Source organism: Dysidea avara, chromosome 1, assembly GCF_963678975.1.
Source record: "Dysidea avara chromosome 1, odDysAvar1.4, whole genome shotgun sequence".
NCBI classification, from domain to species: Eukaryota; Metazoa; Porifera; class Demospongiae; order Dictyoceratida; family Dysideidae; genus Dysidea; species Dysidea avara.
Window position 1 is genome coordinate 29,174,106 of NC_089272.1, and position 14,415 is coordinate 29,188,520.

General features: G+C 37.0%; 2 protein-coding genes across 12 annotated transcripts in view; one reads left to right on the forward strand and one right to left on the reverse strand.

The window, feature by feature from the left end:
• The window catches only part of LOC136260943 (uncharacterized), a 196,093-nt gene that overhangs the window by 84,362 nt on the left and 97,316 nt on the right, over positions 1 to 14,415 (reverse strand). Inside the window, exon 1 of one of the 10 annotated variants that reach the window (XM_066054873.1) lies at positions 1,350 to 1,507. The exons of the other annotated variants lie outside the window; for them this stretch is intronic. Coding sequence (XP_065910945.1) covers positions 1,350 to 1,446 — 97 coding nt within the window. The 5' untranslated portion in view covers positions 1,447 to 1,507. Of the gene's footprint in view, positions 1 to 1,349; positions 1,508 to 14,415 lie in introns of those variants that run through there. 10 annotated transcript variants of the gene reach the window in all.
• Positions 1,486 to 14,415, forward strand: part of LOC136260990 (uncharacterized) — a 43,990-nt gene continuing 31,060 nt past the window's right edge. For both annotated transcript variants that reach the window (XM_066054950.1, XM_066054958.1), the window contains exon 1: positions 1,486 to 1,625. In XM_066054950.1, coding sequence (XP_065911022.1) covers positions 1,553 to 1,625 — 73 coding nt within the window. In that variant the 5' untranslated portion in view covers positions 1,486 to 1,552. The remainder of the gene's footprint in view (positions 1,626 to 14,415) is intronic.

Below are 14,415 nucleotides of genomic sequence, written 5' to 3' on the forward strand. Positions count from 1 at the left end.
TCCTCCTAATTTCCGTAAATCTTGTTCTCCTCCTACTGCATGTATTACTGAACCTGCTCCCAAAAACAACAAGGCTTTAAAACATACGTGTGTTAACAAATGATAACAAATGATATAATCCACTTGAAAAACAAAGACCCCTACATGCCAATACCATCAAACCCAATTGACTACAAGTTGAATAAGCTATCATTTTCTTTAATTCACTTTGTACTAACCCCACACTTCCTGCAAATATCGATGTCACACCCCCTCCTATTCCCAATACTACCAAGTCTACATTACAACACTTAAACAAATATCCAGATCTTATTAATGAAAATACCCTCGCAGTCAATATTTCCTGCTTACCAAAAGTACAAGGAGCCATTGGCTTCATGTGAGACCATGTGGGTGATATTTGGGTGATATTCCAAATTCAGTTAAATTAATTGGACTTCAGAAAACTATGAAGGGCCGGATTTCCCACTATAGTACGACTCCATAAAGTTGGTGATAAACTGGCACAAATGCAACACATTATGTTACATATTATTACATTCTCAGTAATGAGTAATACAATGCATTTATTGATTGAGCAACAAGTAATACAGTATACAACAGATATTATGTACATCAAATTGTAACGCGTTACTTCTGTTTAATGTAAATTGTATGAGGTGGGTGATCCACATGCATTAGCTATGTCCTTACAATTAACCATTGTATTATTACTACCTGATAGTATGTGATATTAGCTACACAGAGTCTTTCCTAAAAGAGAAAAAGCCTAGTATTATATGCCATAATATTCCGAGCACTCTTCTCTAGACTGTCTGTGAGGTACGTATGTACAGGTGGGTAATCACAAGGTACTGAACAACATTTATACTCACATAATTATGCTATACAAGTAATACAATACATGTACAATATATAATGGTAATACAATACTTTAATTGTCTTACAACGTATGCATGCAGTACCACTCAGCTGTGTGCAACTGTTTTAGTAGAGTGCATTTGAGCTTGTGAATTGAAAGAGCTGAGAATCTAAAGTGTATGGAAGCTACAACCCACATAAGTACATAATCGCCACATTTCTAGTCCTGCGTAGCTTAGTGTTAGCCGCCCTGAAAATGTGTACTACAGATACCATGCACGTGACAAAAAAAAAAAAAAGATTTTGTGCAGCAATCTTGAAATGTCACGTTGGCAGCACTAGCGATACAGTATGAATTAATTTTGCCTGACCTATCTGCCTAGTGACAAATACTAACCAAGCCCGCGGCGATATAAAAAGGACGTTGACAGCGTTTAGTATACACCGCATAATCTATGGTATACGTACCCTTGTACAACTGCAGTTACCTTGCGATTCACAGAAACCAGTTAATAATCCAAACAGCAGGAGACACACCAGGATAATATTCACCAGACCAGTACTAGTAGTCCTCGTAGTAAACATCTCCCACCAGGTTCGAGCACACGCAATCCATACGAATATTTAGCGCACCCTATATGAAGCAGCCGCTGTAATAACAGTGTGTGGTGATATCACGAACGACACAAAGATGCGTTGTATGTCTGACATGCTGTGGGTACTGTTCCCCTGGATGATTGCACTTACTGGTTGCAGAGGCCAGGGTGAGTAGCTACGTATATAGCATTATAGGTAGCCATGATGTCACAGTCGCGGAGTCACACACTTTTTATTAATATGCAGAAGCCACAGTGGACTACATCAATGGCCTAGGCTTGTAACGTCATTATTTTCCCGGGCTAGATGTTATGCCCTTGCCTTACAACAACTCAGCAAGTGTGCTGGACCATAGATACATGCAATATATCCCAGGGGTATTATCTATGGCTGAGACCCATTTCCTGGGAAGTATCTGAACTAGGAACCCCAAAATAATTATCTGTTTCCCGTCCTGGTCAAACAAACATACCCTATTATGCGGGCAAGCAGTCGGGCAGCAAATTCCATCAGTTCATTATGTTAACTATTAGCTACATGTGTACTAAACTACACAATCATCTTGTCTACATGTCTATTAGGTAGCTACAAGGTGGGTAATCAGTGTTACTGTAATTAACAGGTTAACATGGTTAAATATTCCGCTTAACAGTTGTTTTATAGGTTCACTCATGTCTCATAATAATCCAGTATATGTGACTGGGCCTGCGAAAACAGGCCAGGGCATGTGGGCACAAACTACACCCCATCATAATACAGGTCATATCTCAGTATTGGAACTGAATATTTGCATTCTGTAACTTGCATCATAAAGACTTACTAAGTGCTGAAAATTGCATTGCCATAACATAATGGTACATAAAATTATGAGTGATGAAAATTTGAAAAAGTAGGCAAAAATCATGTGCCCACGTGCCCTATTTTTGCAGGCCCAATCACATATCAATTTACAAAATAATGGAATTTTCTGGCTTGACAAAAAGGCCATGTGGGCAGCGGACAGGAAATAGAAAATCAATTTGGAGTGGCCTAATCCATATAGTTTGACTGCATGTTATATTTGCTGAGCCAGGCAAGTAGTCCTGCAGTTTTAAGCTTTTGTATTTATTTATTGTTTGTGTGCAACGAAAGTTCATGATGTAAAGGTGTTGTGCAATAAATGTGGTACGTAATGTTGAAAAGTAGCCTTACAAATGGGGTGTATCTATTCACTGGACTGGACTACTGGACTCACATAAAATTAGCTCAAACACATTTTTTCAACCACTAAAAGTGATTTGATAGACTCCACACTTGAAGCTAGGGCTCTCCTCTCCATGTCTTGTCTTGCATAAAAAGAGGCACATGCAGCTAACTGTAGTCTATCTTTTTTTTAAATTAGGCGTTACAAAGCAAGTGCTGAAAGTCTGTAAGATACCCGGTCCTACAGTCTGTTTCAAGATGTTATGTTTGAAAAAGGTGCTTTGTAGTTTTGGAGGTCTATAACTTTGATTGAACCTCTGTTACACTTAATGTATTCTTTTTGCAAATATGTGTAACCTTATCTTCCTGTTTGAAAGTGTGTTCATTGGGAAGCAATTCTTTAACACTGTATAGCTACTCGTTGTTATTTACAAACATTATAAACCAAATAGCTGGCAAAGCTAGAGTGAATGCACAGACTACAGGCAATTTCTTTATCATAATGGTGTAAAACGTATATGAGTGGCTATTTTACAAAAGAAGGCTAAATAGATAAGACGGCACTGTTAATAGTGCACAGTGCTTGAAACATTGCTAGCAGTAGGCAAATTACGATAAAGAACTGCACCAAGGCTCAGTGTAGTTTTTGTGATCAATGTACAAGTTTTATGTCTCATGGTGAATGGTGTTAGTTTCTAAGACACTTAGCTATTTTAGTTAAATTTGGCGATAAAACGTAAGAAAACAAACAAACAAAAAACTTGAGTCCAGTAATCCAGTCCAGTAGTCCAGTCCAGTGAATGGATACAACGCTTACAAATGGCAGTGGTATTTGTTGATGACTTGTGGTGCCACAAGACCAACCACAAGTAAGTATGATTGTGATAACTGTAGTGAAATCATGAGTACACAATACAGTGTGAACACTGCATCAATTAGCTGGTTACTTGTATCAACAAGTGCAGTGTTATCAACAAGTGCAGAGTTATCAACAAGTGCAGTGTTATCAACAAGTGCAGTGTTATCAACAAGTGCTATGTTGGTAAACTCTACTATAGTCAGTAGGCATTCACCTGAGCCCTGCCAATATAGTAATATCAAAGAGGTGAACATGTGTTCACTCCCAATGGTTTTGTACTGGAACAAGCATGTTTTCATGTTATACATGTGTTTGTGTTCTGAATCATCCACACTAAATGTATGGGATATTTTTAAAGCCTCATAACTAGCTTGTTCTTGCTGTATCAAAGCACTTTTTGATTAGCAATTCCGGCATTTAAAGGGCTTCACATCAGGCATTAAAGGACTTCACATCCAACATTTAAAGGGCTTCACAGCACTACTAAATTTTTGGCCAGCTGGCCCATGTAACAAGAGTAGCCACTGGATAGTGCCATGGGCCAGTTGACTCAGTTGATTAAAGTTCTCATCAACATTTTACATTTCCCATGCTCACAATGTAATCATTTACTTAGACGCATCCCATTCCACCATAGTCGATCATTCACCTGTAGAAATAAGTATACATGCATCTGTATTGCTTTTAATAGATTTTAGTATGTGCATATTTATATTACACACGACATGCCATGTGCATACATGTCACCTAGTAGAAACACCTGATTTAATTTTGTAAGGCTACTTTAACCCACCCAAAATTTTAGTTATCACTGTGCGAGTGAAGATTACATCATAAACCAGGTGATTACATGCATATAGTATGCCTTGTATGTATTGTATTGTTATTGTTTTGAAAACAATGTTTAGTTGTAAAGGTGTGGTGGTGGTATGACAACTTTTGTTGCAAAAACATATGTTACTGAATACTACTGACACCTGCCACAATTGTATACATGTATTAATAACCTGTTTTCTGGTGTTACCTTTGACTTGTGGGATGCATGAAGTTTCATTTTAATATATTAAAGAACCTGTTTTCCTGCTGTACTTGCAATGACTAGATATAATATGTTATGACACTTTTACACTGTGGCACTAACGTTCCATGTGTGGCCCAGTCAGGTTATAGAAGATTTTGATCAGGCTGACTAGCTGAAAGCACAAGGTTCAAACCTTAATGAGTAGTTTCTTTATGGCTTCACCATGAAATTTGTAGGGGCTATAAACTATCAAGGTATTAGCACAAATTACAAGCTTAGCCATTCAAAACAAATTCTTCCTTTGTGCTTGGCACAATGGCACTATTTGATTATCTATCATTGTTTTTCTTCTCAGGTATAAAGTTCACACGTTAGTTCTATATACCCATGTCACAAAAACTTTTCGAACAGTTTTTTTTTTTTTAATTTGTCATTGTCAGGCAGACGCGAGTATTAAGAACAGTTGTATTTCTTACATTTGACAGTCGTACACCACCCCTGTATCTTGGAAATGGTTTGTAATGGTATCTGTAATACACTGTGATGATCTGCAACATGCTTTTTTTTTTTCATTTTCAAAAATACATTTTCAATAAGGTTATAGTATGCAGTGCACTTTTTGGTTTCTTGTATGGCTTTACATGGGTGCCTTAAATCAGCCACAAAATCCTGTTTTCCATATATAGACTCCAATGTATTTTGACATCACTTTTAATGAGCTGTAGATCTCTACACTTTGGTGTAGCAATTAGTGATACAGATTTTCAGGAACTTCTTTAACCACTTTATTAATTGATCCTTGTTGAATAGCACTGTGACCTATAATGAAGTTAGTATAAGGCTCATGACCACTAAATAGTTTGCTTTTCACAAAACCAGTCACAATATTATATTGAGTTAACCACAGCACTGTATACTAGATATCACTCATGCGATAACAACTGATTAGTGGGAGTGGCTCTACATAAGCCTGCAGATGATAACAGACATGGATTCATGCATACCTACAGGCTGATAAATGGACGTGGTTACCATATTCCTATAGACAGTATTTACTTTAAGTGGGCATGGCTCATGAAAGAAGCAGGGCTACGCTATGACATGTTAATACATGTCCACATCGTTACATTTTAATGCTGTTACTTTATTGAGTTACATGTGGCTAGTTTGCTGCGAGTTGCTCTTACTGATCATTATCAGCTACCAACTTCGAAAACTAAGCCATGTGTGTTCGTGCAATGCTAAACTAACCACATGTATTCGAATAGTTTGATGCAATATACACCCGTAGATGGAAGTAGTCTATTAACCCTATCAGCAAAGGAGAACCTTGACTGATGGCCATGGATAAAAGGTACATGTAAGACAATAGTGCAAGTTGTATATTTATCAATATATCAAAGGTTTTTTCTTCATTGAATTAGAAACATTTCTATGAAAGAATTAGAGCTGTAGCTGTAGCCAGTTTCCGCTATGCTTGACTGAAGGCGTCAGGCAGGCAGGCATTAGAAAATTCTGTAGAATTTTTATTTTTTTTTTAAATTTTGTAGCAACTTGACAGAAACATTTCAGGTTGATCTGAAGACACTTTTGGGTTTGATTTTACCCAACCAATACTGTCGTGTTGTTGTGAAGAAACCTCAAGGCAGGTTTTTTGGTTATATTATATCATGGGCCATGCCCACACCTTCACTACAGTGCTATCATACTGTATAATGCAGTGATATAGATGACCTGTCTGTTATGGCATCATTTGTGTGTGAGTTATCTTGAGCAGTTAAAACAGCTAAAATAAGAGCTCTTTTGTGAGGTAGTCACTTTGTGGTAAAGTTTTAATATGATTTCTGGCCTTGTACCCAATAGCAAGTACTGTATTGCTTCACCATCTCAGTAAATCTAGTTTTCACGTGTGGTAGCATTGATACTGTAGTGGTGTTTCCCTTACAGTAATCTAACCATCAAGTCTTAAAGTTTAATTGTTGCAATTGATGTTTTCGTTGTACTATTGTTTCTTGTACTGTTCTAGCCTTTGTCTTCTGTGTGAGCAATTATTTCTACTGCTGCATATTTTTGTCATGTTTCATGGTATGAACTACCAACATGGACTGTTTTAAAGAGCAGCGTCAAAAGTTTATAAAGCTTTATAGCAACCTCCAACACAACCGAGTATGCTTGAGTACCATGCGCAGAAAGAGAAGGCTAAAATACATTGTAGCCATTGTAAAACATGGTTTCGCAGGTGCCCCTAAACTTAATTGCATATCATAGTTACTTATTGAGAATGAACTAATGACAGGAACTAATGGTCAACCACAGTGATGATCACAGTATACTGTTGAAGCCTTATGAAAACTGTTCAAAGTAACCTAAATTATACAACTTGCCTTTGTAAGGCTGCTCTCTAACATGTGGTGGATTGTGCAACCACTCTTGCCACATTACATCATCCAACTCATTGTGCATCATTGCAAACAACATTTTTATAACTATTTTAGCAGAGGCGTATCCAGGATTTTTCAAGGTGGTTCCAATTTGGTAGCGAGTTATAGGTGTAGGGGTCTTGTGGCTGACAGATTTTGAATGCAAAATTTAATACATGCTTTGTTCCCTTTTAGTCATGAATTTCAATTATGGTTTATGGCTGATCAGACATTGTAGTGACCTAATTAAATATACATATAAATTAGTATAGGTAATCACACACATTTGAGTGCAATTTTGGCTGTTACGAGTACAATTATTCCATAATTGCACGAAAATGCGTGTGATTGCCTACGAATCACATAGTGACCACCCTTCATGGTTTGTAGTACACATCTATCCAGTTCTATGTGGCCATTAACTTCTACCAGGTGATTGCATCATCCTTCTTTGTATTACATCATGTGTTGTTGCACTTAAAAGGCTTCACGTGTCAGCCATTCTGATTGGCTACTCAAAACGTCTACATATGTTGCACTTAAAAGGCTTCTATTGTCAGCTTCTTTGATTGGCTATTCATTATATCACTTTCTTGTTGCACTTAAAAGGCTTCTGTTATTCCGCTATTTTATTGGCTACTTTACAGTGCAATTACAGAAACAAGGCCATGCGATTTGGGATTAATTGCACTCCTACTATTGAGACTAATGTATGGCAAATTAAATCACTATGTGATTAGAATAAATAAAAACTAAAAGATTTAGCTGCTGCCTTAATTCAATATATTTAAATCACTTTAATTACAGGTTTTTGCAATTGAATTCGTCTCCTTTGCGATTGAATTCGTCCCGTTTGCAATTGAATTCGTCGGTTTTGCAATTGAATTCGTCGGTTTTGCAGTTGAATTAGTCGGTTTTGCAATAGAATTCGTCGCGTTTGCATTACAATTCGTCATAAACAAAACGGCTCCGAGAAACCAACCCGTTCATTAAGAGATTAACTATTTATGCCGTGGAGAGTTACACTTGAGACACTAGAAGGTAATTGAAGCTGGTAGTACGCGAAGTTGATAGCTGTCTGACAAGTTAATTAACTTGCTCGCGAGTGACCACACCCATCACGAATGGCATAGTAGAGTTTGGAATGTTGCTGGATAGGCTGTAGAGGAAGAATTATTGCCTTATATAGAGTTGTTTACTACTGTTGTACTTGAACAAGTTCTTGTAGCAGCTGCTACATCATGTTTTCGTGTTTGCTCCAGCTACCATTCTTGTTATGGACGAATTTAATTGCAAAAGCGACGAATCCAATTGCAAAAGCGACGAATTCAATTGCAAAAGCGACGAATCCAATTGCAAAAGCAACAAATTCAATTGCAAACGAGATGAATTCAATTGCAAAAGCGACAAATTCAATTGCAAACGGGACGAATTCAATTGCAAAGTCGCCGAATTCAATTGCAAAAACCTGTAATACCCATTAAGTATTACTTTCTCTAACGAATGATCTATTAGAATAGTTAGATTGCTCTTTTAGAATACATCTGACTGCTCTATTAGAGTATCTCGATCTTTCTAAAGGCATACCATTTTTGTTCTCCCTTAATATACACTTTTGAGGAATCAATGTCGGTTTCCTAATGCTTTTTAGCTATACTACCCTGTCCTGTTCTCAGGATAGTTTGGTGTTCTTGCTGCAAACCCACAAGTTAAAATTTGAGAGGGATTTCCAGAACTCCAGGAAACCCCCCTAAATATGCTCCTGTTTAGTATATATACATGATGCTTTGAATGCTCTTTGTACCTCATAGGTGTAGGAAGTGGGCCCCCCCTCCCCCAATAATTTGGCAAGCTATTTCAAGTCATCTCTTGAGTACTCAACTGTGTACTTACCACCAACATTTCAGGTTACTCTATGATCCATCTTTCTATTCAATCAGCAATTCATAAAGAATAATTATTTATGAAACTATCAGCTTGCACAGTGACTTCTGAGCAACATTTCCAATCGAAGATTATGACAAGTACCTTTAAAATTAATTTTCGGTTAAGCAATATTGTTTGTAACTGACATACGTAGATGTAAATTACACAAGTAAGAATACACTGCTGGAATGATTCAAGCTGCTAAAAACACTCTGAAATTAAATCTCAGAATATTTGATATTTTTTCTTGGGTGGGGGGGCATGCCCAGACCCCATAGCTCTGGCCCCCCCAACTACGAGGTGCTTGCTACTGTGACACCTATGTAGTAACCTAGTAACAAACATACATCATGTATTACCACAATTTCTGTTTTTAAAAATGTGGTTTTATAATTGACCAATCTGGTGATAGGTATTTTTGGGGGGCATGCCTAACACTGCCCCTAGTATGATTGTTTTACATTACTCTTGTCTGTACGATTTGGTATAATGTCCTTACATATGTCTCAGGTTTAAATTAATGTCTGATAAATGCTTTTAAAGCCAATGGCTATGCACACCAAACTGGTAAAATTGACACTCAACATTTCAGTAACATGTTTCAGACTCCCACAGGCTTTAGCCTTCTCACAGGTCCCTAGTGGGATAACATTTAACAATAATAAAATCAAAGCATCACTGCAAATGTTGCTGCTCCCAAGTTTCTAATTTATTTGTGGAAAATTTGTACTAGAGTCTGGTCATATGCACGGTACTTCATGCTTTTAAGCCTCAAGAAATGCTGAAATAATTGGTATATTCCTTTGTTTCACTGTGCATAATGTATTATTGTATATTTATGCTTTGATCTTTGAAAGATAATAAGGTCTTTAAATTCATTAAAAGACTTGCTAGCAAGTTATTAAAATGTTTGGAGACCTGTTAGTAGAAAGACCTTATGTATCATAAATCTCATTTTGATTTGCCTCTCCATGTAAGCATTATTGCAGGTTAAAAACACACAGTGAGTGACCAGTCACCCAAACCCAACATGAGTTCAACCACTCCATCCATTAAGTACCTACATAAGTGGGTAAGCTTCCTTGTAGAATAGTTATTTTGCGTTATCGATGTGGTCTGTAACCATGAGTGGTAGTGTACTGCTGTGGCAAAATACAGTAAGGAACAACTTGTGACAGCTTGTTACCATTGTAGTCCACTTAAGCCACGTGTATATTGTACACAAGGGTACTGGCAACAACATGTCAATTTGCTTGGTGACCTATCTTTGCTAGCTCTCACTGTGATTCAAGTCCTTACAGTGATACGAGTGAAATGGTCCTAGTACTGAAAACTTCATTAATGTAGCCAGTAAATAAATTAGCCTTATTATTGAGGCTTTCACAATACCTGTAACAGCAATTTACAATTGTCTATGTAGCATGAGGACTATGTGGATTTTAAAACCATGAAGATCCGGGAGCGTGCTCTAACCAATGTAGTGTTCTACATGAGGTGAATTCATGATGGGATAGGGTTACGCAATCATCACATGCACACTGTTAAAATAAGTGCAAAAGACTGAACATGTGTTTGTAGAGGAATTGAAAACATCGAAGGTTGCACCCTAATAAGGCTACATATCATGGGTCCCATACATCACCCTACTAATGAGATTTCACTGACTGGTGTTTATATTGGAATGAACACAGTGTTCTATTGTTAGCTTTTCTCTGTTATTAGGTCTTCCCATGTACTTGGTTGTATGTGACAATACAGTAATAATAATGTGCTATTGGTTGTTAGCACATAAATAATCTACAATAACATCCACTGTCCTTACATTTACAGTACATAGTAACTAAAATCTTCACAGACTGAGATGAGATGCAATACCAGATATTTGAGGTCATGGGCCTACTGCTTAAAAATGAAATTGACATACAGTGTTGGATTGGAAATACATCTCAAATAGCGCTATACAATGTCCGCTTTGTAGTGAAGGTAATGAAATATGTATAGGATTAACGACCCATTTGGTAGGATTGACGTCCTTTTCTACATGTTCTACATGTGGCAATACTGACTGACTATGGTTCAGTAGGCACAAATGTATGGGTTTAACATACAATGCACTCACTCACCCTACGAAGTCGGTTGAATCTGTTACTTTTCAACTCATCATTAAGATGTAGGTTTAAATCAATGCTAAATACAGCCATATTCGTGTGGTTCTAGGTCGTCTATAAACGTCCAGCGATGCGCCCAATTAGAAAGTGCTTCTCTGACGTATTGACTACGTTATTCGTCATTAATAGGCAAATCCAGCACTGACCTTACTTAGAAAGCTCAATCCAACTAATTATAGGTGTTCTGTTATCCCCTACAAGTAAACTTCAAAAGTAGTAGCTAGCTGAAACTGGCGCCAAATGAGATAGTCTACTTTTCAAGGTATAAATCATATACATCGAGCTAGAAAAATGCCTGTAATAAAATTAGCAGATTATGATGGGTGTTGTTTAAAACTAAGAGGTTTTGAGCACATACACAGTGCAAAACCTAGAGCATGCGTTAGCATGGTCTCATCTAGGGGGGTCTGGGGGCATGCCATCCCCGCCCACAGGAAATTTTTTGAGAATTCACCCATCTGAGGTTAAATCTGGTGTAAATTTGGAGCAAAATTTGCTTGACTAGTTACACTAGCAATCAATAACAACAAAGAATAACAACTGAAATATGATCAGCTTCCTCCAGGACAAGACACTTCACACGGCATATGCGTTGTGATACATTACTAAATTATAGTTCAATTAACTTAGAAATGCAATAACATCTACAATAACACGCACACATGCATGCACACTATAAACAGTTAGTCTCTCCATCAGTTTAGTCGGTGGCTTGTGGCTTCCTGATGACTGGTTTGTATAGACGAGCTGCAGGCTATAAAGGAACATGTACTTGTAAATGATGAAAGACAGAAAGAAAGAAACAGAACTAACAGTTTATATGTCTCACAGAATGCTTCTTAACTAAGAAAGTTAAACCACGTCAACAGTTATTTCAAGTATCCCTTTGATGTGGTTACCACTCTAATTGATGAGGTATAAATGTACCATGATTAAACCATACATTAGCAGTCGCACCCATGCACACACTGTTGCTCACATATGTGATATTAAAAAGCTATTTACACTCAATACATATGGGCGTGCACACACACAACGAACAGTCACACACACACAACACACACACAACACAGTATGGCTTTGTAGTGTACTAATTGTAAGGAAATTTTGAGGTTAGTGTAGATATTATTGTGGTCAGGGACTAACTGGCTTCAAACCCTTTGGAATGTGTTGGTTTCAATGATTAGACATTTATTCCAACATAGACATAGCTTTAAAAGCATCGCATTCAAAAGTGATTGTATTATAAGAATATTTTACACAGGTGGTCCACACTAATGCACACGACCAAAAAATGTACTAAATGTCTGGTAACGGAACAGTCTGATATTGGTCATTGAGTAAAGCATGTACTTGCTTCAACTAGTGAGCTGTGATTTTGCACTTAACACAACATGAGGCCTTGGGTTGCTTGTCCGTGTTGTTTATTTGAATCTTATTACTGTAGCGAATACAATAGCTCAAATTGCTAGTCAAGCGTATTGCTGTGAGAAGGGATAATATAGCTTGACAAACTGTGTGTAGTATAGTAACTTAATATGCTACTACACAACTTACTGAGTTGGCTACTCCTTGGTGTCTTACTGTATGTAGTTATCTACATTGTATACCTTAGGTATTCAAACATTATTTAGACTGTCTAGAATCAAAGTCGAACAGTTTGCCATGGTTAAGTATTGCATTAGATGATGAACCCTGAGATTTATACCTGGTTGGTTTAGTGGTATCCATCTGTGTTCAGTATAGTAATGGTGCTCTTAATGATGACATTTGGTAAATACCAGTAGTATAATGTTGTACTCAGAGGAGGTATGACACACATTAAGCGCTATCAAAAACAATTCATGTTTTATTTTGACTTCAGTTTTCGACTTCTAAACTGGTGCTTAAGCTGGCTTTATGGGATTATGGAGAGCCCGAATACAATTTCCGGTACCTACTCATCTATAGATTGTTGCTGTTTGCCTTCCGGTAAACTCTTTATCATGTGATAACATTTCCAATTGCCCTGTATACTAACCTCTGTGTTGCACTAACCCTCTTTGTCTTCCTAGTTGAGACTGTTGGCTTCCCATACTCAATTACATCATTATAATTTGTGTAAAATGGTTTGTTACTTCTTACATGACCTTGTTAATCATCTCTAATGGAATGATGTGGGGGTATATTTTCTATAAATAAAATTTCATTGTACTATACATTACTGTACATAACTTGTTGAATAATTTTTTGTATTTCCAACATTCTATTCTTAAGGAACAATGCGTCATTATTGTTTACATGACTGACTCACTCATGCATCATTATTTGTCAGGCATCATGTTTATAATCATGCGTCAATCGTGTAATCCTACTGCTGCAAGGATAGAGAGATACAAGTGTGTGTGATTAAAGCAACAACAAAATTCGTATGTCAATGTATAAGGTGGATGGTTGGTGCATTACTATGTCATTATCAAAGCACTACGATACACGCCTCGTATAGTAGTAAAATGTGTATACGTAATTATATGATTTCACAGGCTGTAAACATGAACTTGAATGGCTTAGATGCTGACCATCATCACTTAGTGTTGTATGAGCTATCACATTATTAGTGTTGTATGAGCTATCACATTAGTAATCATTACTGTGGTTGACCACCAGTTCCTGTCACATGTAAATGAATACAATTATGTTACATATGTACTGATCATCAAGTCTTTAATGAGATCACCACAATAATAATAAACTTGTCATGGGTTTTTGGAAGGGCAAGCTGTATATAGTCAATTTTTATACCTGGTAATGGGAAATCTAAAAAAAAAAACGGTTCTAAATCTTTGTATGGCATGGTTAGAACTAACATTTAAACTAAAGACTTGATACAAAATGTAGCTCCACACAATGGTAGATAATCAGGTAAATAGTGTTTAGCAGCTAATCCAGAGCCATTGCTCCAAGTGCATACAAAGGAACAGTAAATACTCATAACTTCTTGGATATTCATCAGATTGACAGCAAATTAGGTACGCAAATTCACCTTTATACGTCTGTCATTTGTGCCAAAGATCAAGACAATTGAGATACTACAAGTTTGCATCTTATATTAATTTGTTAAGTGAGTGAAAATAAATTGAAGCCCCCATAGCCCCTCTACAGCTTAAGTATGAAAAATTAAAATGAAGCTCAAATCCAAGTCAGTGGATCATCTGGTTAACCCAGTTTCAACCCTGTGCCTAGAAGTAATGCACTGTCCATATTTGCACTTGGCATTGGAATAACACAAGTTTGGAATTCTCATTGCACCATAAAACGTGAAATATACTTACGCTTGTAGTAGGTTGGCCATGAAATCACAACCATCTCAGTCAGCATTTTGAGGTGTTATATGACATGTAC